General features: G+C 44.6%; 1 protein-coding gene and 1 non-coding gene across 2 annotated transcripts; both read right to left on the bottom strand.

Annotated features, from left to right (window-relative positions):
* Positions 1-6,540: 6,540 nt before the first annotated feature.
* Positions 6,541-6,613, bottom strand: TRNAK-CUU (transfer RNA lysine (anticodon CUU)). The gene has a single exon. It is a non-coding gene; the product is annotated as a tRNA-Lys (tRNA).
* Positions 6,614-13,524: 6,911 nt separating this feature from the next.
* Positions 13,525-17,463, bottom strand: LOC103892516 (WD repeat-containing protein 48-like). Its single transcript, XM_054534218.2, is given in 2 exon segments — positions 13,525-16,384; positions 16,386-17,463. Coding segments are annotated over 2 exon segments (1,509 nt in total). The 5' UTR covers positions 16,935-17,463; the 3' UTR covers positions 13,525-15,424.
* Positions 17,464-26,015: the final 8,552 nt, after the last annotated feature.

Genomic DNA, 26,015 nt, shown 5'->3' with positions numbered 1-26,015 from the left:
CCCCATTACTTTTATATTCTGATTGTTTATTAGGGGTTTATTTCAAAAAGCTGACTTTTGTTTATTGAAGTTGTATATGGTAAACTTGCTAACTTCATCTATAGATGCTTTTGGATTTGCTGTGTAAACAATCATGTGCGGAGTTCAAGCAATTCTCCTGCCTCAGCCTCCTGAGTAGCTGGGACTACAGGCCCGTGCTACCACACGCGGCTAATTTTGTTTTGTATTTACTTTAGTAGAGATGGGGTTTCACCATGTTGGCCAGGCTGGTCTCGAACTCCTGACTTCAGGTGATCCCCCCGCCTCAGCCTCCCAAAGTGCTGGGATTACAGGTGTGAGCCAGCACGCCCAGCCCTGGTTTGATTCTTAACAGCTTTAAAGTATACTTTCGTCTCCCCCTCCCCCTCCCCCTCCCTCTCCCCTTTCTTTGGTCTCCCTCTCCCCTTTCTTTGGTCTCCCTCTCCTTCTTTTTTCGGTCTCCCTCTGTTGCCAAAGCTGGACTGTACTGCCGTGATCTCGGCTCGCTGCAACCTCCCTGCCTTGGGCTCCTGTGATTCTCCTGCCTCGGCCTGCCGAGTGCCTGGGATTGCAGGCGCGCGCCGCCACGCCTGACTGGTTTTTGTATTTTTGGTGGAGACGGGGTTTTGCCGTGTTGACCGGGCTGGTCTCCAGCTCCTAGCCTGGCGTGATCTGCCCGCCTCGGCCTCCCGAGGTGCTGGGATTGCAGACGGAGTCTCGCTCACTCAGTGCTCAATGTTGCTCAGGCTGGAGTGCAGTGGCCTGATCTCAGCTCGCTACAACCTCCACCTCCCAGCCGCCTGCCTTGGCCTCCTAAAGTGCTAAGATTACAGCCTCCGCCCCGCCGCCACCCCATCTAGGAAGTCAGGAGCATCTCTGGGAAGTGAGAAGCGCCTCTGCCCAGTGGCCATCCCGTATAGGATGTGAGGAGCGTCTATGCCCGGCCGCCCATCATCTGGGATGTGAGGAGCGCCTCTGCCAGGTCGCCCCGTCTGGGAAGTGAGGAGCGCCTCTGCCCGGTCGCCCCGTCTGGGAGGTGAGGAGCACCTCTGCCCAGCCGCCCCGTCTGGGAGGTGAGGAGCACCTCTGCCCGGCCGCCACCCCATCTGGGAGGAAGTGAGGAGCACCTCTGCCCGGCCACCCCGTCTGGGAAGTGAGGAGCGCCTCTGCCCGGCCGCCCCATCTGGGAAGTGAGGAGCGCCTCTACCTGGCCGCCCCGTCTGGAAAGTGAGGAGCGCCTCTGCCCAGCTGCCCTGTCTGGGAAGTGAGGAGCGCCTCTGCCCGGCCACCCAACGTCTGGGAAGTGAGGAGCGCCTCTGCCGGGCCATCCTGTCTGGGAGGTGAGGAGTGCCTCTGCCAGGCCGCCACCCCGTCTGGGAGGAAGTGAGGAGCGCCTCTGCCCGGCCGCCCCGTCTGGGAGGTGAGGAGCGCCTCTGCCCGGCTGCCACCCCGTCTGGGAGGTGAGGAGTGCCTCTGCCCGGCCGCCACCCCATCTGGGAGGAAGTGAGGAGCGCCTCTGCCCGGCCGCCCCATCTGGGAAGTGAGGAGCGCCTCTACCTGGCCGCCCCGTCTGGAAAGTGAGGAGCGCCTCTGCCCGGCTGCCCTGTCTGGGAAGTGAGGAGCGCCTCTGCCCGGCCACCCAACGTCTGGGAAGTGAGGAGCGCCTCTGCCGGGCCACCCTGTCTGGGAGGTGAGGAGTGCCTCTGCCAGGCCGCCACCCCGTCTGGGAGGAAGTGAGGAGCGCCTCTGCCCGGCCGCCCCGTCTGGGAGGTGAGGAGCGCCTCTGCCCGGCTGCCACCCCGTCTGGGAGGTGAGGAGCGCCTCTGCCCGGCCGCCACCCCGTCTGGGAGGAAGTGAGGAGCGCCTCTGCCCGGCCGCCCCGTCTGGGAAGTGAGGAGCACCTCTGCCCGGCCGCCCCGTCTGGGAAGTGAGGAGGACCTCTGCCCGGCCGCCCCGTCTGGGATGTGAGGAGCACCTCTGCCCGGCCGCCCCGTCTGGGATGTGAGGAGCACCTCTGCCTGGCCGCCCTGTCTGGGAGGTGAGGAGCGCCTCTGCCTGGCTGCCACCCCGTCTGGGAGGAAGTGAAGAGCGCCTCTGCCCAGCCGCCCCGTCTGGGAGGTGAGGAGCGTCTCTGCCCGGCCGCCACGTCTGGGAAGTGAGGAGCACCTCTGCCCGCCTGCCCCGTCTGGGAAGTGAGGAGCGCCTCTGCCCGGCCACCCCGTCTGGGAAGTGAGGAGCGCCTCTGCCCGGCCGCCCCATCTGGGAGGTGAGGGGCACCTCTGCCTGGCTCCCACCCCGTCTGGGAGGAAGTGAGGAGCGCCTCTGCCCGGCCGCCCCGTCTGGGATGTGAGGAGCGCCTCTGCCCGGCCACCCCGTCTGGGAAGTGAGGAGCGCCTCTGCCCAGCCGCCCCGTCTGGGAAGTGAGGAGCGCCTCTGCCCAGCCGCCCCGTCTGGGAGGTGAAGAGCGCCTCTGCCCAGCCGCCCCGTCTGGGAAGTGAGGAGCGCCTCTGCCCGGCCACCCCGTCTGGGAGGTGAGGAGCGCCTCTGCCCGGCCGCCCTGTCTGGGAAGTGAGGAGCGCCTCTACCTGGCCGCCCTGTCTGGGAAGTGAGGAGCGCCTCTGCCCGGCCGCCCCGTCTGGGATGTGAGGAGCGCCTCTGCCTGGCCGCCCCATCTGGGAAGTGAGGAGCACCTCTGCCCGGCCGCCCCGTCTGGGAAGTGAGGAGCACCTCTGCCCGACTGCCCTGTCTGGGAGGTGAGGAGCGCCTCTGCCCGGCCGCCCCGTCTGGGAGGTGTACACGACAGCTCCAAAGAGACAGCGACCATCGGGAGCGGGCCACGAGGACGATGGCGGTTTTGTTGAAAAGAAGGGGGGGAAGTGTGGGGAAAGGAAGGAGAGACCGGATTGTTGCTGTGTCTGTGTAGAAAGAGGTGGGCATAGGAGACTCCATTTTGTTCTGACTAGGAGAAATTCTTCTGCCTTGGGATGCTGTTGATCTATGGCCTTTCCCCCAGCCCCGTGCTCTCTGAAACATGTGCTGTGTCAACTCAGGGTTAAATGGATTAAGGGCGGTGCAAGATGTGCTTTGTTAAACAGATGCTTGAAGGCAGCATGCTCTTTAAGAGTCATCACCACTCCCTAATCTCAAGTACCCAGGGACACAAACACTGCAGAAGGCCGCAGGGACCTCTGCCTAGGAAAACCAGAGACCTTTGTTCATGTGTTTATCTCCTGACCTTCTCTCCACTATTATCCTATGACCCTCCCATATCCCCCTCTCCGAGAAACACCCAAGAATGATCAATAAATACTTAATTAAAAAAAAAAAAAACATACCAAAAAAAAAAAATTAGCCGGGTGTGGTGGCGGGCGCCTGTAGTCCCAGCTACTCGGGAGGCTGAGGCAGGAGAATGGTGTGAACCTGGGAGGTGGAGCTTGCAGCGAGCCGAGATGGCACCACTGCACTCCAGCCTGGGCGACAGAGCGAGACTCCGTCTCAAAAAAAACCAAAAAAATGCATATTTATTGTTAGGGGCAGAGGTCAGTAATGAATTCTGCTTTGCATTTACTATTGGGGACAGACTGCCATTATCAACCAACACTACTTTCTGTCTCTTTAATCTCAGCACATTTGTCAGAACTCCAGCATGTCTGAGTCTGTACCTCTGCTGGGTCTCATTTTGAATAAAGGAAGTCAGAAGTGAAAAAACGAAAAAAAAAAAATGAAGTATACTTTGATATAAAAAAAAAAATCATGTGCAAATAATCACAGTCCTATTTCTTCCTGTTTTTATTTATTTTCCTTACCTTATTGCACTGGTGACCATCTCCAATAAAATGTAATACAATCAGTGCCAGTAGACATCCTTGTCTCCTTCCTCATCTCAGTGGGAAAACTTTTGATATTTCAGTATTAATTAAAATATTTGCTTACAGACATTTAAAATGTTTGCTTAAAAGTAGTTACCTTTTATCAGATTAAATAAATATTTCCTCTTATTCTAGACTGCTAATTCTTAAAAAAATCATAAATCGGTGTTGAATTTTATGAAATGCTTTTCCTCCATCTGGTAAGATAATCTTATAGTTTTTTCTACTTTTTCTGTTAATGAGATAATCAGCAGTACTTTCATCAGTGGTGCTCAACTGATGTTAATTTTTCTCTCTAGGGGACATTTGGCAATTTCTACAGACATTTTTTATTAACTCAGATGTGTGTGTGTGTGTGTGTGTGTGTGTGTGATTGGTATTTATTGCATAGAAGCCAGGGGTGTTGTTAAACCTTCTACAATGCACACAAACTGCCCTCCACAACAAAGAATGATCCAATGGTGAGGCAGGAAAATAGGTCTGGAGCCAGGGAACATAAGGCCGATTCACACTTCAGCTATGACAGGAAATATCCTCTCTATAGGGTGTATGCCAAGTAAATAACTTTGTAACTTTACTTCCTCCTCTTCATTTACATAGGGCATAAACCAAGTAACCAGTGAGATCCTCTTGAGGGTATTTAAACTGCCCAAAATTCTGTAATGGGGCCCCTGAGCCCCTATGCTCGGGCCCACTGCCACACTGTGGAGTAAACTTTCATTTTAAGTAAATTTCTTCATTCGTTCCTTGCTTTGTTTGTGTGTTTTGCCCAATTCTTTGTTCGAGATGCCAAGAACCTGGACACCCTTCACTGGTAACATATTTTGGTGAGCCTCCCAGGAGAAATTCCAGGAGAAGTTAGGCCCAAAGTTTGGGATTTATTTTTCTCCTTTTCCCTTTTCTTTCTGCTCCATACAGGGGAATCTGTCTCCGTCTCTCTTTTCCTTTCCAACTCAAGACCCTTGGTGGACAATGCCTAAACACAGAAGCAACTGCAGGTTTCTGGGCATGGTTGGTGAAACTAAGGGGTTCCCATATGGGGGTGCCTAACCACCACCACCCGGTTCGCTTAAGGGACCAGGATTTTTTTTTTATTTTCTTCCCCCTTTCTTTTTCAGTCTTTCAGCCACTGTTTCCTAGTAGCTCCTTGGAAATTGAGGGCAATTGGCTGGGGTCATTCCCTGGTATAGCCTGAAGGCCAATGAGTGAATGGGAATAATTGCCCTAATTGGAAGGGGGAAGGACTCTTTTTTTAAAAATATTTTCTGCATGTGGCCCCTGGTCCCTACATGTGATCCAGTGCAGAGCAAACTCACACATTTCAGGTGACTTAAACCATTTTTTATGCTAAATTCTTTCCTTCCCCTATTCAACTGGCTAAGGGCAAAAGAAGCCTATGCAGCCTCTAGTTCCTATCATTAAAATTCATGGAATGGGAAGCATGGGAAAGCGTGGCCTTAACAAATTATAAGGATGCTAAAAGTTGGAGATTACACCCAGGTACCGAGAGAAAGCTCATAGTAGGCTCTGGAGGGAAAGCATGCAAAGTGGCACCCATGCCCAGCTAAGGTCAGAGACTTGTAATAATCTAAGATTGGACCCCACAGGAGGATGGATGCTCCAGGGGATCCTACAGACCTCAACCTCCCTGAAGGGGGTGCTCTTTGCAGAGGTTCTGAGGTCTAGTAATAAGCCCTCCTTATAATTTTCTCTCACAGTTGCAATGCTGTTTGGACCCAACATTGTTTGGAATCTGGAGTTTACCGTTGAATGGGAAAGTGGAATGGCATTGCATGTAACCAGGCTTTTGTGCTGCTGTTCTAAGCGGGGAGCCTGGTTAATGTGTGACACTCTCCTTTGGTGCTGTTTGGAGCCCCAGCACTCTTTGGAGTCCGGGGAAATTCGGCCTTTAAAAATCAAATTGCCATGGAGACTGCCTTACCTGAAATTTTGGTTCACAGCCTTCATTGGATTATCTGTTGGTGCAAACAAGGTAAAACCGATGAGCTTGTATTACTGTCTCATGGCTAAGGTTCCAAGCTATTGGATCTTTGCTTGTGTGTGTATATACATGTCTTCGTATTGCTGTGAGAAATGGGAAAGTTCTTCTTCAAAGATTATAAAAAGTCACAATTTCTTCTTATAAGATTGTTATCCACTATTAGTGTGTACATATATGTGTGTGTGTGTATATATGTATATATGTATATATATATATATATATATATATATATTCCAAATCAGCTGTCCTAGCTTGCTCCGGCATACCTGGACAGAACTAGGCAAGCCCCAGCCCATAGTGCATGCCATTCCTTATTTGGAGATGCTTCCTTAACTATCCCTGGACAACTTCCTTTTCTTTCTTTGTTCTGTTCCCCTTACCTAATTAAGAAAGTTTTAAGCTAATAGCCAATCGGGTAAAGTGTAAAATGTGAGGTCCTATTCCAGCCAATGGAAACTGGACACAGCAGTAGGGTAAATGCATCAGGTTATAAATAACTCTGTCTCCTTTGTTCGGTGTGCTCTTGTGGCTGGACAGCTACTGAGTAGCACCCTTTCTGCAGAAAGTAAAGCTTGCCTTGCTGAGAGATCATTTGTTCCCGCATTAATTCTTTTTTTTGTGACACCAAAAACTTCATTCCCAACAATCTGGCACCCAATGTGGGGCTCAAACCCACGACCCTGAGATTAAGAGTCTTATGCTCTACCGACTGAGCTAGTTGGGCTTTTGCAATACCAAAAACTTCATTCCCAACATTGCTATCTCGTGGCTAAGGTTCCAAGCTATTGGATCTTTGTTTGTGTGTGTATACATGTCTCTATGTGTTTATTTGTATGTACACTTATGGTTCGATGTTGTGTCTACCAAATTGGCTTATAAGTAAAAGAGTGCTTATAAATTAAGTAAATAAACCTAAGCAATTTTCAAATTCACATGACTTAAGTACAACTTTACTAAACAAGCTAGCTTTAAAATTATTGGAGTAAAAGTAAAAATGCCTTCAGAACTGTCAGCATACATTTTGTCTGAATTTTATGTTTGTCTTTGCTAGATATTTTGAGATGTCAGTGTTTGGCATGGAAGGTTATAACACTATAAACCCAGCCAAAACAAAATAATCTTGGTTTGTGTGCTTTCTTTTGACAAATGTGAGTAATTTATAAAAGGAAAATATCTTAGGCCCCCCAAAATTACTAGGCTGAAGGGAAGATTTAGGGTGGGAGCTGCTTGAGCCTGCCTCCCATTCTATTCAAAGTCTCACTAAGATAAATGCATATCTAATTGCCTCCTTTGGAAAGGCTAATCAGAAACTCAGAAGAATGCAACCATTTATCTCACACCTACCTGTGACCTGGAAGCCCCAAGCCCCCTCTCCCGCTTTGAGTTGTCCTGCCTTTCCAAACAGAACCAATGTTCATTTTACATATGTTAATTAATGTCTCATGCCTCCCTTGTTAAAAGTGAAAGAATTGAGTAATGAATGGGATAAATGTTTTAGGTAAACTTTTTGTATAAATTAAAATCTTAAAGTTATTTTTCATGCTCATTTAATATCTGGGTCATTTCCAATTATGAAAGGGTTGTGATATGGGGAAATATGTTTCTAAAATTGTGGAATTATTCTTATCTATAAATGCCCATATCTAATAGTTCAGGATTTCTTGCTTTTAGGGTTTCACTAAAATTTTAGCATAAGAATTCTAGTTAACACGTAATTCTTTGTACAAAATGTGCCCAAAAGGGTTATTAGTGAGAAAAAGAATAATTTTGTCTAATTCAGAAGTTATCCAAAAGTTAGTTCAAATTACAGATTTGAAAAGGTTATTTATGAAACAATATAGTAAGGAACCATTAAGTAGGGGAGAAAAACATGGAAAAAGTTTAGATAATAAAATATTCTTTAAAACCTGATAAAGAATTGGAGACATTTGGCTAATTAACATTTTTGTAGTTAAAGCTGTCTTGATTAAAATAAAATAAGAAGTATTGTAGAAAATGCATCGGCAGTTTGGCAATTCTTTTTTTTTTTTAATATAGTTAAGCATGAAGCCAGATTTAGTGTGGAGCCAAATTTGACATACACGCTTGCATTGCTTCACACTTTGTTTACTGTTTGTGTAGATAGCACCGGTGCTGGAGTACTTATTGGTCACATGCATCGGCAGTTTGGTAATTCTTTTTTTTTTTTTAATATAGTTAAGCATGAAGCCAGATTTAGTGTGGAGCCAAATTTCACATACACGCTTGCATTGCTTCACACTTTGTTTACTGTTTGTGTAGATAGCGCTGGTGCTGGAGTACTTATTGGTCATGTGCCTAAAGTGAATTTCTTAATTGCACAGGATGAATGATGTGGGTTTTTTTTTTTTTTTTTTTTTTTTTTTTTTTTTTTGGTGGGGGAGCTCTGTGTAACACTGTAGCTTCCACAGTAAATTAAGTAGAAGAGATTTAGGGTTGTTTTCCTGTTTATTAATTTTTGCTTCTAGTTTTCATTTGTTTGCTGTTTATTCTCTGCTGGATTTCATTTATGTATGCATATATAAAAAACCATGATGTTTTTTAGCCTGGCGTGGTGGCTCATGCCTGTAATCCCAGCACTTTGAGAGGCGAAGGTGGATGGATCACGAGGTCAGGAGTTCAAGACCAGCCTGGCCAAGATGATGAAACCCTGTCTCTACTAAAAATACAAAAATTAGCTGGGCATGGTGGCAGGAGCCTGTAATCCCAGCTACTTGGGAGGCTGAGGCAGAGAATAGCTTGAAGCCAGGAGGCAGAGGTTGCAGTGAGCCAAGATCGTGCCACTGCACTCCAGCCAGGGTGACAAAGCAAGACTCCATCTCAAGAAAACAAACAAAACAAAACAAAACAAAAAACCATGATATTTTTTAGTTTTTAGTGGAAGGCTCTTATTTTGTTCTGTGAATAGTTATTTTTGTTTCCTATGCATTTCTAGCAAGTCATCCTTTGTTTCATCTATCTGGAATTCCTAAGCTACCCTTGTCAGGTCCACAGGAATTAATGGAGCACACTAGACTTTTAACCTTAAACTAACTTTTTGGATTTTAGGGTTCTTGATACCTTAAGTGTGTTGAGTATACTCTTGTAAATAGAATTTAAGACACATTTCTCTCTCTTTGCCTAATTTCTCCAAAATTTATAAACTATTTGTGAATATTCTTAATTCATGGCAATATGTTTGTCTGCATCCAGTCAAACAGGGTCTCCAGGGCTGCTCAGGGAGAGAGAGCCCAGAAACCTGGCATGCCAGCAAAAGGGTAAGAATTTCTTACCAGTCAGTCTCTGGTCTCTTTCTCTCTGTGCAAACTGGTTAAATGAAAGGTAAAAGTCACTGTTTATTTCCTCTGTAAGGTTTTAAATTAATTGGTTTAATAATAATAAGAGCTTAAATCAAATATTTTGTCAGAAACATAAAAAGTGCAATGCCTTTTATTTAATTCATGTGACTTGAGTAATTTTTGGGAAATAAAGATGATTTTAATGATTATTAGTAGAATACAAATGTCTTCAAAATGTAAATATGTGGTCCAAATTATGTTCAAATATTAGGTTTGCTAAATGCTTTAAGGTCATAAGCTGCTTGTATGGCTTTTGAAAATTGTTTAACTCACCTCCTTTACAACTAGGTAAGGCCTGGGGACATGTGGAGTTGGCTACACCCCTAGCTATGCTGGAAATAATCAGACCTTATTAGCACCTAGCACATAATTCACATGACTTACTAAATTTTACATTAAAATTAAAATTGGTAAGAGTCAGCATTATAACATGCAATTAAGACTACTAGAAACAGTTTTACATGCAAGGTGTGTAAGGACAGTAAAATGTGTGGTTTTTTTTTGTCAAAGTTTATAAAAGGTTTTTCCTTCGTTAAAATTTCTGAGTCATCATTTTGGCAAAATAAATAATTTAGTTTCAAAATTGTCTTTCTAATGCCTGGCTTTGTAGATGGATCAGAGGCCCCTGAAAACATCCAGAAAAGAGGAAAACAGGGTTATTTAACATGTTTAGGTACATGGGGTTGCCAGAATGATGTCCAATCTTCTTTAGGTTATATTTTTGTAAATAATGCTAATATATGTTCCAAAATTGTATGAGATTTCTAAAATTCTAACTTCTAAGTGTATTCTATCAATTAATTATAATTATGGTTATTATGTTAAGTTATAGTAAACCACAGAAATAACCAAATTTCCTCGTATAAAGCTACTAAACCAAGTAGAAAAAAAAAGTAAATACCAAGAAAATACTTTGTCAGATTTTCATGTTAAACCAGCTGATACTGAAATTGTTTGAATATACAATTTGAATAAACTTCACGGTCTAAGTCGAATTACCTACGATAAACCATCAGTTATCAGTGCTATGATTTAGAAAAACAACTGGTACTCAAGAGGACATTAGTCTAATGTTAATTAAGCATGGCCTCCTGGAGAACCAGGATGATCACCTTGTCCTCCCTGAGTCCTTAAAGATTTTATTATAAAAGTTTTGCATTCCATGACTCATCATGGAAAAGATAAAATAATCCAAATTAAATACATTGGTGTGGTAACTTACAAATTACAAAAATAGTTTATAACCAATGTTTAGTCCCATATTCCTGGGAAAACAGTTAAGCATCGGGTACACTTGGTAACCTGATGGGCCATTTAAACATTTTATAAAGGAATTTCATTCAATTGTTATTATCAATGCATGCTTTCTGGTTGTATAAAAGCTTTCCCATGCAAGAGGGCTGATGTTATAACAGCAGATCATTATGCTACAGTGTGTTTTCACTAGGTAAAGAAAGCTTTTTATGGTTCAAATCTTTTGGGAAGGTCAGAGAAAGAACTGTCATTGCCATCCACACTACAACAGAACTTCGGGACCTTGAACTTTGGGTTCATAATCTCACAATTGAGAAGGGTCTCTCCATATTCTTGGAACTGTATACCCATTGGAACCCTTGAGGTTTCTCCCCAGAGGAGGATGGCATCCTTGATGTAAATAGCTTTTCCCAAGTTCACAGATTAAGACTTCTACTATCATGAAACTCTCATCTATAAGTATTTCCCTTGCTTATGCCTCTCTGAACAATAGAAGTAGAAAAGAGGTCTGTCATGTGCCCTTATGGGGTGTATTTTTATTTGTGAAGGAGTTTGCAGCCAGGCTTATACAAGAATAAACTTATACTTTGATAGATAAAAGATGAAGGCCCAAAGTAGGTGAGAAACTTTAATGGTACATATGTTGCCTCATAATCAGTCAGAAACAAAACATTGGTTCATTCCTCTTAACCCATATCATTGGTTAAAGAGAACATTGCCAGGAGGCCTTCATTCTTCTAGAAGGGCATCATTTGTTAGGTCCTTTTTCCATGGTTTAAAGTAAAAGAAGCAATGATTAAAAATGTATCCCTTATGATAGGCTCTATAGCAAATTCTACTGTAAAGGACACAAACTAAATTCTCTTGTGAAAGTTACGATAGAATTGGCTGAACAGAGAAGTATCTGTGCAGCTGCTGGCACTCATGGCCTATGGAGAAAACATCTGGTATTATAGAAATTCAGTTGTAGTGGATGAACAACGAAACTGCTTCTTTAAGTCAACCTTTGATCTATTTGGTTTTAGGAGGTTTGGTTTATGGGGACCTTGGGTAAGAGGCATACTCTGAATTCTTGGTATTATCCTCCCAATAGTAATAATAATAGTCTCCCTGGTGCTCTGTATTCTCTCAAAGGTTTTAAATGCTTGCATGCAGCCATCTCTAGAATGTCATATGGTCTCTCTTCAACTGGTATGACAAAAGCTGAAAGAAATGTACAACCATGAAGACACCATAACCCATGAATGGCAGGCTGAGACCAGAAGCCAAAAATGATAGTAACTGAGAGTGGTGCTAAGGACCTAAGTTTTGGTCACACTCTCACCTAAGTGAGAACCTGACCAAAAAGGGGGAATATTTTAAATAAAATTCTGGGAGGCTATTGTTTTGGACTAAGCTTATGCACTAAGCCCCAACAGACCAAACCAAACAAAAATGGAGTCGCTTGTGCTAAGACTTTAAGGAAACACAGATTCTAGAACAGACCAGGTTTTGTTTTTTCTCCTGCAAATCTCTATAACAAACATTCCTGACAACAGAGGTATCCACCCCCTGAAGTTCCCATTAAATCTTTTAGCCAAATTCATTTCTTCTCTCTTAGAGACCACCAAGCTTTAGATGATCATGCAACAAAGGTTCCAGTCAGTTCCACGTGAAGACACCACCCCTGACCATCAAGAAGCTACCCTGCCTCCACTAGACAGAGCAGGGAGAGAGTTTTGTCATCCCTAATAGATAGGGACTATGCCGCAAGCCAGCATGAAGCAGTTACAGAAAAAAGACGATTGGTCCCTCTGCCTCCCATGAAGATTTATGGGGATCACATCTCTTACAGAGGAAATGAGGCAGGAAAATAGGGTCTGGAGGCAGGGAATTTAAGGCAGATTCACGCTTCAGCTATGACAGGAAATATCCTCTCCATAGGGTAGATGCGGAGTAAATGACTATGTAACTTTACTTCACCCTCTTCATTTATATAGGGCGTACACCAGCTAACAAATGGAATCCTCTAGAGGGTATTTAAACTCCCAGAAATTCTGTAACAGGGCCCCGCTCCCACACTGTGGAGTGTACTTTCATTTTCAATAAAATTTCTTCATTCTTTCTTCACTTTGTTTGTGTGTTTTGTCCAATTCTTTGTTCAAGACACCAGGAACCTGGACAGCCTCCACCAGTAACAATAGGGCTGAGGTTGACAAACCCTGATTTCTGTTGTTTAATTTTTTTTTTTTTTTTGAGACATGGTCTCACTCTGTTGCCCAGGCTGGAGTGTAGTGGCATAATCATGGCTCACTGCAGCCTCAGTCTCCTGGGTTCAGGTGATGCTCTCGCTTCAGCCTCCCAAGTAGCTGGGACTACAGACACATGCCACCACACCCAGCTAATTTTTGTATCTTTTGTAGAAACTGGGTCTCTCCACGTTGCCCAGGCTGGTCTCAAACTCCTGGCTCAAGCAATTCACCTGCGTTGGCCTCCCAAAGTACTGAGATTATAGGCATGAGCCACCACACCTGCCCCATGTTGCTTGATCAACCTTGCACTTTGGAAATAAAACCAACTTGGTTGTAATGTAATATTCTTTCTATGTATATATTACTACATCTAATTTTCTTTTTTTTTTTTGTTTTGAGACGAAGTCTCGCTCTTGTCACCCAGGCTGGAGTGCAATGGCATACTATATCTAATTTTCTAATATTTTGTTTAGGATTTGTATCTATGTTCATGAAAGAAATTATCCTATATTTTTCCTGTCATGTAATGTCCTTGTCAGGTTTTGGTATTAATGTTGATTTGGCCCCATAAAATGAATTGGAAAGTGTTCCTTCTTTTTCAATTATCTGAAAGTGTTTGTGTAAGATAGATGTGTTCTCTGACTTCCTTTGTGATCAGACCTGCCTCTGCTCACCTCTTCAAGCCCATAAGCCATTGATGGGCTTCATCTGAGCCTGAGACATTTACTGAACCCAGTTATAGCACTAAGCAAAATTAGTTTCTTTTTTTTAAATATTTTAACTAAACTCTTTATTCTGTACAACTGTGAAATACAGATTTTTACCCTTTTGGCATTGCAGACTGACAGATTTTCTGGAAACTGTATTATGGTTTGACTGGAGGGGAAAGAAATACAATCATGCTGGGGGTCAGATCTATGACAGGAGGGGAATGCAGCCACCCAAGGCTTAGCACACAGGGCAAAATGACCCAGCAAAACCCATTTCTTTGCTCAAAGGCCCCTCAGGCAAGCACAACTGAGGGCTGGTAAATAATTTTTTTTTTTTTTGCCATTAATTCACAACTATTGCTAAAAAATGTGCACCAAAAGCGCACTGTTGTATCCAACAGATAGAAAGGACTTTTTAAAAAAAGAAGCTGGTTGCTCTCTGAGGAAGGGAGAAAGACAATTTCAACTTATTAGAAATGTGGCCACGTCTTTGCTCACTTCTTCAAAGTGCAGGTGGCAATGGCCTGTCCAGTTTCCAAAGGAAGCTGACTAGCAGTGAGGGAACCCTGTCTCTGCAGTTGTGAAATCAGAGTATCTTAAATAGTAAGGTATGGACTTAGGCCCATCAGCTGCCCCCAGCCGAACCTGTGAAGATGTAGAAAAGAAAAAACCTTCCCTGCCTCCCTCCCTAGTCCCTGCTATGGTGGAGGCAGGCCACACACAAGCTAGGGAGGCAACTGGACTGGAATCAACTGCCCTCTGAAGGCACTTGTGCTTCTGGCTTCATACAGGAGGCTAGTCTTACAGTTTTATTGGGGTGGACCATTGATTTACTCTGAATACAAATGACCTTGGGGAGAATCCAAAGTATTTTCTGCCAAAAGTTGAAGTGTTTATCCCCAATAAGTTACATTCTATACAAGATCCAAATGATTCTATGAAAGTGTTAGATTGTTAGAACAGTGAAAAGAAGATCTGGATACAGGTACAACAAAAACCTGCATATAAAACTTTGGAAAAACAAATATGTATACTTCAAGGATATGAATATCAAATTAACTCACTATGATCTCCCTTTATTCTGACACCATAAATTTTAGGTAACATTTGAATGAAACTGAAATTTCATCATGGTCTTAAGTTTTGATGGTGTCATGCTGCTCATCCAGAGCAAGAACCTGTGGTCTCAGCTCGCTTTGTGTAAATAAAACTGGACACAGTGGAGGAAGGAGTGAAATGGCTGCACCTCCCTGGGGTTGCCACAAAGCCAGGACATCATAGGAGGTGCAGCATCGCTAGGCATGGGCTGCACAAACTCTGGCCCAGCAGTCCAAGTGCTATGATCCAGCACCTGGAATTTCAACAGATCTTCCTACAAGAACACATCTGAGATGCAATATTAAAAACAAGCCCAACATTAATCTTTTATTATGAAATGGGCTGGTTCTCAAATTGTGCAACAGCAAATTCCCATTAAAAATAACTGTCTTAAACGGTGAAAATGATTTGATTTTTTTATATGACAAACTTGGAAAAAGCCTTCATATCTATTGCATGAATGGAATGTACTCTTTTAGAAAAGCTACAGAGCGTGTGGGTTTGAAGTTGAAACAGAGACAGTTGTGGCCCGACCGAGGTGTCTCTAACAAGTGCTAATGGACAGATAAGGTCCTTTGAAACAAAAGGAGGAAGCAAAGTCTGCACTGGCCTGTTGTCAGTCTTCTGTACATCTCGAAAGGCATAGTCTGCTTGGGGCTGTTCTGCTCTTGCAGTCTGCTTCCCTGGGGACAGCTTAATCTACACATGGAGACTGGTTTCTATATTACATGTCGATTAGTCACTTCAATTGAAAGATAATCTCAGTCCATACCAAATCAGCCGTTAGAAGTCTTGCTCCCATTGGGGCTCAGTGGGCTTCCTAGGACTACTCTTGGGGCCATAGAGGAAGGTCGTAAATGAATACCCGGGAGCATTAGCCCACCCTTCACGTGGACTTCTGACGGTAATGGAGGGTGAGGTCTCCACCGCTCTTCCATATGAAGTGTTTCACTGTTCGAAGGTCCATATTTGGATCCAAAACCTGGTCCTGGCACAAAAGTTCAATTTTCTCCTCTGCCAACACAGCAATATCTTCTTCTTTTTCCTGTTCTCCTGGTTTTTCATTATTAGAAGAGCCAGTAGTTTGAGACTCATTATCCAAGTTGATAATTTTTTCATAAACATGTTCCATAACTTTTTGGACTTGGAGCATGTCACTAGCAGAGAGTCTATCTTTTTTTAAGGTTTTTGCTCCTGAAGATGCATGAGGTTGGAGGTAGAAAGGAATTTTGTTGAATTTGGGCATATTTTTATCCACAGTGATGTCAATTACCCATTGTGGCATTGTTTCATTAAGAAGCATAGACTCAGTCTCACCCCCAGAATCTCGGCAGAGCAGCCCAAACAGTGTGCGACCTCCAGCTTCACCAAAGATCACGGGTGTGTGTGGGGGCACTTGAAAATATCCATTTCCCTTCTGCACTCGGTTCTCCTGCTCCCCATTTACATGGTTTACTTCATTTTCCTCTTCATCCATTGGATTCATAGGTGTTCTAGGCCAATATTCCAGGAGTGCTTGGAGTAAAAGTCCTCCTAAATTCAATTTTGGATCTGACCCATCAGGGCTGCTGAAACCCGCATCTTTTGCAGAAATCCAGGCAGCAAAACAATCACTTTCATCCAAAGTAATAGTTAACATCCCTGTTTTTAAGTCTACTGAGAACCAATTTGGCACATACACCATTTTAAATCTTTTCTTAATTTCATCTTCAAAATCCACTTTGCCCAGATCTTCAACTTTACATGCCTTCAATACATCCCAATATGCCACATTATTATTGGTATCTTTGGTTAATATATGTCTCTTATCATTAAGAATGTGGCACTAAATAATACTAGCACCCCCCCTTAATAACCTGGTCAGGTTGTGTACAAAGAGGTGTTATAGGATTTGTACAGTCATTGTCATAATCTCCAGAGGCTCTAAAATTATGAATTCCTTTCAAAGTCCATTTATTTACTGTAGACTTAGTTGTTGCAACCCAAATTGCAGGAGGAGGATCAGCTGATCTATCAAGCTCCATCTTGAGAACTGGTGCTTTTTCTTCACAAATTAGCACCCGAATGTCAGGGTTTCTTAGGTCTGTACAATAAATCTTCCTGTCCCTTCCACCAGAATACACATATGTGAAGGCATCATTGACTTGCAGCGCCCAAACACCTTCATCATGGACTCGGTATGTTGCTATATATCTCTGCTGGCCAAGGGACCAAAGGCGAATTGTCCCATCAGAACTGCCTGAAAGGCATTGCGTGCCATCTCTGTTTAATAGCAATGCCTTCACATTATCCATGTGCCCTTTAAGCTTCATTAGTTTTGCACATGTTCTTGGATCCCATACCCTTAACACCTTTTCAGTGGACCCTGATACAATGATTGTTCCCAGTTGATTCATGGCCAGGCTATAAATGGAATCTTTGTTTCCACTTAAAGAAGAAGTTGTGACAGTGTTATTTGAGGCAGTCAATGCTGTTAGAGTATTCACATCCAAAAGGAATATTTATCTGTCCAACCCAGCTGATGCTACTAGTTCTTTATCTTTGGCATATGCTAAGGCCTTTACGTAATCCTTATGTGTCCTTAATGTTGACATGCAAAATCCCTTGTGTGCATTCCATACTTTTACTGTTGTGTCAGAAGAAGCAGATATTAATGTTTTCCCATTACAACAGAGTACAATGTCATTTACCCAATCAGTATGGTGTTCCATAGATGCTATATACGGATCTTGCTTGTGCTGATTGACACTCCATATTCTTATGATAGAGTCTCGACTGGCTGTGAAAAGTCTATTTAGTGCTGGATCCAGCTGCAGAGCATTGACTCCATTTCGGTTGTACTTCTCCACTTCATCTTGAATAACATAGGAAACCTGCACTTTCCTCCGCCCTGCTGTCTTCTGCCGGTGATGGGCCGCCATCTTGCACGTTACTGTTTCTTAAAGGTCAGAACTCACCTGACCCTACTGGACCCCTGCAAGGCTGGGGACAGGTAGAAAGTCTCGCTTTGCCCTCAAGCCTAAGTTTTATGATCTACCTCAGACTTTTATCATTTTGGCAGTTATTAGGCACTGACTCAAATGCTAATAAAGTAGGCTACCAATTCCCATTCAGCCATTGTTCCTGGTCTATAGCTGCCTTGGGCAGGAACCCTATGACAAGAATAGGGCAGGATCAAGACACTCTTGGGACCCCTGCCATAACACTATCATAGCAGCTCTGAAATCTTACCTTTTACCACTGTTATCTACTGTGTCTTCTATTGCTAACTAAACTTTTAATTCCTTTGCAGGAGTGGAAAACCTTTTCCATAGCTTGACTGTCAAGACAGCTGGGTGGGTACAGGAGGGGAGAACATAGGTTTTTGCATTGGACAGACCTGGTTTAAATTTTAGTTGTACCACTATTAGTAGGGTTACCTGAAACAAGATATTTAGCTTTTCTAGTGGAGCCTCTGTTTACTCATCTGTGAAGTGGAACTAATAATGTCCACTTCAGTGCTGTGTTTAAGAAAAAAGAGATTTGGCCGGGTGCGATGGCTCAAGCCTGTAATCCCTGCACTTTGGGAGGCCAAGGTGGGTCGATCACCTGAGGTCAGGTGTTCAAGACAAACCTGGTCAACATGGTGAAACCCCATCTCTACTAAAATTACAAAAATTACAAAAATTAGCCACGTGTGGTGGCGGGCGGCTTGTAATCCCAGCTACTTGGGAGGCTGACGCAGGAGAATTGCTTGAACCTGGGAGGTGGAGGTTGCAGTGAGCCGAGATCCTGCTACTGTACTCCAGCCTGGGGGATAAGAGCGAAACTCGGTCTCAAAAAAAAGAAAAAAGGGATTCATTAAGGGGTTTAGATGGTGCACAGCCTCAGAGGGCTGAAGACACAGACACTAGGCTGAGCTTCTAGAAACAGCTCTCAACGCCAGCACAGAGCTGGCCCACCCAGGGAGCTGCTGCTTCTATCCTAATCAGGAAGACTGCCCTTGACAACGAGGAAGCAGTGCTGGACCCATGCCCACAAAATGTCCTCATCCTTCCGGTTTCTTCACTAGACTCAAAATCCTATTCATGTGCAACTGATTGGAGAAATCAAAATTGCATTTGTGATGTTAGCTGCAAGCAAGTCTGGAAAACATGGTTTTTTGCTTTCCAGCCTTTGCATGCTGGGAAGGGGTTGGAACTGGGGATGAGCAAGCCTATTCACTGTACCCACTACAGTTGGCTATCCTATTTTCATACTTGTTTCCTTCCATGGCTGTTTTGGGCATCTGTGTTCTCTGGCCCTGCTAATGAATCATTATTCTTGGTCAGTTATGACAACCCTTTTCCTCTTGCAGCTAGGGGTAGTCAGGTGACTCAGTTCTGACCAATGAGAGTAAGGAGAAGTCTGCTGTGGGGCCGTGGGTAAAGGCTTCTGGGAAGGCTTTTGCTTTTCAGTAAAAGGGACAGCTGTAGATTGATGCTAGCTCTTCCTCTTTTGTTCTGCCTCGAATGTCTGGAGCTGTAGCAGCCACCGTGTCGGCGTGAGGATGAAAGGCCAAAGAAAAGGCTGGCAAGAACAGAAGTATGGAAGATCATAAGCTCTTGTTGGCAACGTTGAGCTGCTGAGCTAACTGGAATAAATGCCTCCCTCTAGACTTCTTGAGAAAAATACATTCATATTGATTTAAACAACTGCTAGTTGACTTATCTGTTGTAGCTGAAAGTATTGCTGACTGATAGATTCTTCTTCCTCTTAGCAAAGATGCGACTGGACTGATGATGAAGTGGTCAGTCTACAAGATTAGATAATTCACAAATAGACTTTTAAGTCTTCCATATCCCCTCTTGAAGCTGAAATTTCCATAAGAACAAACAACGCTGCCTTTCTCTGGGGAAGAGGGGAGCTTTCTAGGAGTCTAAGAAGAGGGGCTGGTGGTGTGAGCAGGAGATACCTGTGACCCTCCATCTTCAGAGCCCAATCAGGGGGTCAGTGGAGAATGGGGGATCTCTGAGAGCATGGCTGAGAATTAGAGGAAATGTTCCAACAGTCAGCGGCATGGTGACCAGCCCTGAGGTCATGACAGCCATGCCTGACCAGAGAGGAGGTGCTGCTGGGCAAGTGGATGAGAGACAGAAAAAGTAGAGAACAGAGTTGGTCCCTGGGACCAGGAGAACAGTGTTGGGGAGATGACACCCAAATGAGGCGACTCAGGGAGAAACGAGTTTTCCAAGTGATGGCCTCAAGCACTGCTGTGTTCGGTGCCCGTCTTCTGGTCTGCAAAGTGTGGGAGACAGAGGATTGAGGCTGGCTGTAAGAACCAGGGATCAAGTGGACATTGTGTAATTTAAAAATGTTTACCCTCTCTGCTTGCTGTGAGCTTCCACCCATTTCTCGTTGATCCACACAGCCAGTGAGTGCTGGGTTCCCAGCGGGCAAGGGATATGGCAGTGGAGGGAAGACTTTTTGTACAGGCTCAGGGGCAGGAGAACCTTAGGTTCCCACTTGATCACAGCTAGAGCACGGGGTTCAGGGGAAGAGATTGAGAATCTGGAAAGGCACTGCAGCCTGGTTAAGTGGGAAAGAGTCAGGCTGTGGAGTCAGACCTCTGACTCATCTCTGTGGCCTTGGGCATGTCACTTAACCCCTCGGAGCCTGTTTCCTCTTCTATGATATAGGCACAATGGTTCTTTCCTCTTGGAAAAAGTTTAATTGGGATAACAAATAACCAGGAATTGTTAATTAGGAAAATGATTATAAAATAACTATCATATTTTATGGCACATGATAGGGATTCAAGAACAATTTAATCAATTCCAAAGAGGCATCTTCCCCCTAAATTTGAATATTTCTGATACTGAGGTTCATTGTTAAGGCCTAATTGGCAGCATCCTTTCTTTCTTGGTGGCACATGAACTAATGGTGTCATGCAATTGATGCCATCTTACTTTCAATAAAATATGGCAGTTCTTTGGAGTATCTACAATAAAGATCAGAAAACTTTTCTGTAGAAGTTCAGATAGTAAATATTTTAGGCTTTGTGGGCTGTATGGTCTCTGTTGTAATGACTCAAATTTGCTCTCGTAGTGCTAAGGAAGCCATAGACAATACGGAAATCTTAAATGAGCGTGGCTATGTTCAATAAAGCTATTTTTGGACACTGGCTTTTGAATTTCACATAATTTTTTTTTTTTTTTTGAGATGAAGACACACTGTCACCTGGGCTGATATGCAGTGGGGCAATCTCGGCTTGCTGCAGCCTCCATCTCCTGGGTTCAAGTGATTCTTCTGCCTCAGCCTCCCGAGTGGCTGGGACTACAGGCGCATGCCACCACGCCCGGCTAATTTTTGTATTTTTAGTAGAGACGAGGTTTCACTATGTTGGCCAGGCTGGTCTCGAACTCCTGACCTCATGATCCACCCACCTCGGCCTCCCAAAGTGCTGGGATTACAGGTGTGAGCCACCGTGCCCGGCCGAATTTCACATAATTTTTATATGTCATAAAATATTATTCTTTTGATGTTTTTTGTCGATGATTCAAAAATATAAAAACTATTCTTAGTTCACAGGCTATACAAAAACAGCCTGGATTTGGCCCACTTTGCCCGGACCATAATAATATCTATTGGGAGATAGCCAAGAATTGCTTTTCATCAATGTGTGTGCTTTATGCTTCTGTGACTACCTGGACAGTTTCCAGAACACTTTCAAGCCTTACCAGGAATGATTTGTAATGGCGTTTGGGGGTATCAGAGGCAATTTGAATCTAGAAACTCAGCTTGGGTAGACTGGAATCAGGGATGTTTCCTGGAGGAGCTGATTCATGAACTGAGTTTTGCAGGATGAATTCAATGTGTGCGGTGCAGCAGAGAAACACAAGCAAAAATGTGGAGCAACTCTGTCCACATGTGGAGTCAGGCATGGCTAGATAATAGGTGCTAAGGACAAGGGGCCAGTGCAGAGTGATAGGCGCAGAGCATGCTGGGCTTTGGAAGCCAGGCAAAGACGTTGATTCCAAGGCAGGAGCTCTTCACTTGAGGACCATAGATTGGGCTTTAGACAGTCTACACGTCTCTTGTAATTTATGCAAAATCTGTGGAATGCTCATTTTTCTAGGAATAAAGTCTATGCCTTTTATCAAATTCTCAAAGGGGCAATGTAATCACCACTAAGAAAATAAGATGACGGCACTAAAATGAGTGAGGAGTCCTTTGCGATAGACATCATCAATCTGGATGGCTGGCTGCCTTGGTCAGTTTCCCGCATCTCTAGAAAGGCCCTGATATGCAGGGATGGGCCCCCATTGTCATTTCTTTGCTACATGACTCTGCTGCCTGGCCATAGTTTATTGGTCCAGGGGAGGGCAACTCATTCAAGTGATTGTCCCCAGAATTTTTAAAACCTAGAACAAAAGGTGGTAGCTGGTATTGGAGGTGACAGCTAGATGAAGATAAGGAATATACAGCTTGAGGGTGATAAGCGGCTAACATTACCCATCCCATAGCGGAAACTGGTATGAATCAGGAGAGAGTGAAACCAATATACCAGGAAAAGTAAAAACACAAAACTTCAGGTGAGAATTCTGGTGGTATTGAGTCAAGGTACCCTGGCTTTCATCCCTGACCTTTTTCATGGTGACCTGAAGTAGTCCTATGTCCTAATATTAAATCGGTTCTTGCCTAACTTTAATCAGATTTGGTTTCTGGCAAATTAAAGAATCCTAAGCAAAGGAGGTGGCACGATCAGGGTAGCTGCCATGAGGGGAATGAACTGGAGTGAGGAGGCCAGGGACCAGAGGGAAGTTATTGCAGTGGTCCTGCGGGGAGATGGCTGTCTTGGTATGGACAGCCAATGAATGGATAGAAAACATATTTCCAGAGCAAAATCAGCAGACATGGTTATTGATTAGATATGGAGCCTGAAAGACGGGAAGGAGCAAGGGTGGGTGCTGGAACCGCAGGAGGGTGATCAGGTTACGCCATATGATGCTGGAAATCCAGGATAATGGGTTTGAGGCTCTAGGCTGGATATGAAAATTTATCATCTGAGGAGTAGTAACTGAAGTCATGGCAGTGAATGAGGTTGTCTAGGGCAATGTAGCAAGGGCCATCGCATGCTCTGCCCAGTCCAGCTCAGTCAGTGGACACCTGGTCACCAAAGGAGGGGGTCACAGAACTCTACCCAGAGCCCTGTGAGGGCTGGGGGGCAGGCTGTATGGCTGTATATTTATTTTGGTGGTTGAGGGAGCAGTGACCTCATTTGCAGGCATTGGAGAAGAGGAAGCTAGGATTCACTTGGCTATGTATTCCTTCTTTATACCTTTCCCTTTTTTTCTTTTATTTTTTTGTTGAGACAGAGTTTCACTCTTTGCTAGGCTGGAGTGAAGCGGTGTGATTTCGGCTCACTGCAACCCCCGCCCTCCTGCCCCTCCCGCCCCTCCCGCCCCTCCCCACCCCCGGTTCAAGCGATTCTTTTGCTTCAGCCTCCTGAGTAGCTGGGATTATAGGCGCCCGCCACCATGCCCGGCTAATTTTTGTACTTTTAGTAGAGATAGGGTTTCTCCATGTTGGCCAGGCTGGTCTTGAACTCCTGACCTCAGGTGATCCACCCGCCTTGGCCACCCAAAGTGCTGGGATTACAGGCATGAGCCACCACCCTGGCCGGTATACCTTTTCTTTTTTAAGGGCAAAGTAGCATGTGACTAAGGAGGTGTTAATGATCTGTGCTTGGTAGGAAGAGAAAGCGGGCTGGTGGGGGACATGGGATTAGTAAGGGCAGAAAAAGTGAGCCAAAGGAGAGATTGGGAGTGACAGAAAATCCCCATCTAGCCCAATGGCGATACGGTGGGGGAGAAGCAGAGCCCAATGTGTGCAGGGCCATGCTGTGAGGTGGAAAGAACGTGGACACAGTGTACGACAGATCTTGTTTCCATTTGGGTTAATTCAGCCCTCTGAGTCTCAGTTTCCCCATCTGTGAAGCAGGAATAACAGCAGTTGTGGGGATTACAAATAACCAGTCAAATTCAGGTATTCCTTGATATTTGAACTGTCTTTATCTGAATACTTATGATGATGACTTGCAAAGTTATTACCTATGATTCACTGCCCTGATTGAATACCTGCCTGACTAGTTGACTTGTGTGCCAGTGACAACATGTATGTTGTGGGTGAGCTCTGGTGAGCGTTATGTAGTGTGTACCGCAGTCCGGTTTCAGCTCTTTCGCCCTTTATTGCATTGTCCAAATGTGTTGGGCATCATTTGCTGGCATCTTCCTCACATTATAAGTGCAAATATCTTTTAGGAAAATGCAAAACCAGGGAAGAAAGTGAGTGAGCTTAGGTGGCCTAGAAACACTCTTCATTAACAGAAAAAGCAGAAGTGATGAAGAGTACTGAGGGCAGGAGCACGTGCACAGAATGAGGCTGGTCATGCACGTGCCCATCACCCACGCCTGCGTCAGGCAGGCAAGCTATGATGACAGGAGAATGTGGCCTTGACACAAGCAGATTAGTCGTATGCAAAAATGCAATGACCAGAGCATGGTCCCAGAGCTGTACAACTGTAAGCAAAGGAAAAGCAAACAGATATGCACTTGGATTTTTTTTTAACCCAATGATTCATTTACGGCTTCAGATAATGAGTCAGAACCAATTTACTTCCTGAATCTCAAATGTCAAAAAGAAAGGGTACCCCCAGTTCCTGGGATGTGGACACGGACCAACCTTAGGCATCTCACCTACCACTTATAGCCACCACCTCCTCCTCTTGCCCCTGTACCTCACGGAGGAAACTATTCTGTTGATTAGTGTGATTTTCAAATTGGTTTATTTATGTATTTTGTTATGCTAAGTGGCACTTGTAGTCAGTACATGTTTAATATACCATTCAGTGTAATTTACATTACAGTACATGTTCATTGAAAGAAAATATAACATGCATCTACTACTGTACAGTATCATTATGTATCAATAACATCAAATGAGGTCAATACTTTGTATTATATAGAGATTATAAGGCTTCAGATTATGTAGAAATCCTTAGTTGTTTGTTAAATAGATGTTTAAGGATGTTTTACTGCTATTTGGACAAATTGGCTGGGCTTTTTAGGTGGGCTGTGAATATAATATTAATTTTTCTATTTAAAATAATGGAATATAAGCTTCTGCTGGCCAAGTTTTCTCCAGCTGCCTGGGAAGCCACAGTGGTTAATGGACCTCCAAATGTTCCAAAGAACAATCTGGAAGCTTCTACAGTGATTGAGAGGAGACAAACACATCCTGGAACTGTTAAATGACCTAACGAATCTGGTGCCAGAGTCCCAAAATGTCAGAGGCAGGGGTAGGGGGACCTTGGAGAGCAGGCAGGCCAACCCTCCCCATCGGACAGAAGGGAAAACTGTGGCCCACCTGGGAAGGGACTGGCCCAGGGCTGCATGATGAACTGGTCATTAGGTGAAGCCAGATTTCCTGCCCCCAATGCCAGTGCCTTTCCACTCATCTGGTCCATTTCAATTACTGATGGGGAAACCGAGGCCACAGAAAGCAATGACTTACTTGCCCAGGGTCACTCTGCAGGCTAATGGCAGAATCAGGAGTAAATCGGCATTCAGGCCTGTCACCATACTTGGACACCATCAAGCCCAACCTGTCGTTCAGCTGTTGAGAAGCCAGGCCCGGAAAGGGGAGCAAGAGATTGCATTTCTACCAGAGTCTCGTTTTGCTGCCCCTGGTGTTCTGGGTTGGGTGGGTGGAGGGACAGATAGAGGTGCCATTCTCTGAGCCTGGAGAAGGCTTAGAGGGAAAGGATGATTTGGTCTGAATGGGCTGAGTAGGAGGTTCTTGAGGGACATCAGCCCTTGGGTGAATGGGGCTCTATGGGGAGGGGGATTTGTGCATGGGGCAGGGGTTGAGGCAGGAAATGGGGTTCAGAAATCCTGGGGTAGCAGGCAGGTGATTCTAGAAGAGCCTCCAGATGCTGACTCAACAAAATCCAGGATTTCTATTCAATTTGAATGGAAACTTGTGGATTAGTGAGTTCAATTCAAAATAAGAGGACGGAGAAGAGGAAGAAAGAGAACTTAGCCCCAGCATAGAGTCTCAGAACTTGAAAGGACACCCGACTTTTTACAGATCGGGAAACTGAGACTGGGAGGGTGCAAGGACTTGGCCAAGGCCACAAGTCACAGTCAGGACCAGAACCAGCCCCTCCTGTCCAGCTATCTTCCCACCCATCCGATTTCGGCACATTGAGATTTTGCAACACTGACAGCTGGGCTTGCTGTGTTTTTTAGAATCTGTCAACAGAGGGAGCAGCTGGCTCTTTCCCGGAATCTGAGCCTTTTCATGGGTCTGCCTGAATCCCTGAAGTCACTCTTGGAGTCCAGGCTGTCACCAGCCCTCTCCATCCACAGACCCTCCCGGCTCTTAGCTCTTCGTCTTGGTTCCCAGACAAGATTTCCTCCTCCCACTGGCATGCAGCTTCCCCAAGTTCCAAGTTC

The sequence above is a fragment of the Pongo abelii genome, chromosome 1 (assembly GCF_028885655.2).
Source record: "Pongo abelii isolate AG06213 chromosome 1, NHGRI_mPonAbe1-v2.0_pri, whole genome shotgun sequence".
In the NCBI taxonomy this organism is placed as follows: Eukaryota; Metazoa; Chordata; class Mammalia; order Primates; family Hominidae; genus Pongo; species Pongo abelii.
The sequence above is the reverse complement of the archived record's forward strand: the minus strand, read 5'-3'. Positions and strand labels throughout refer to the sequence as shown.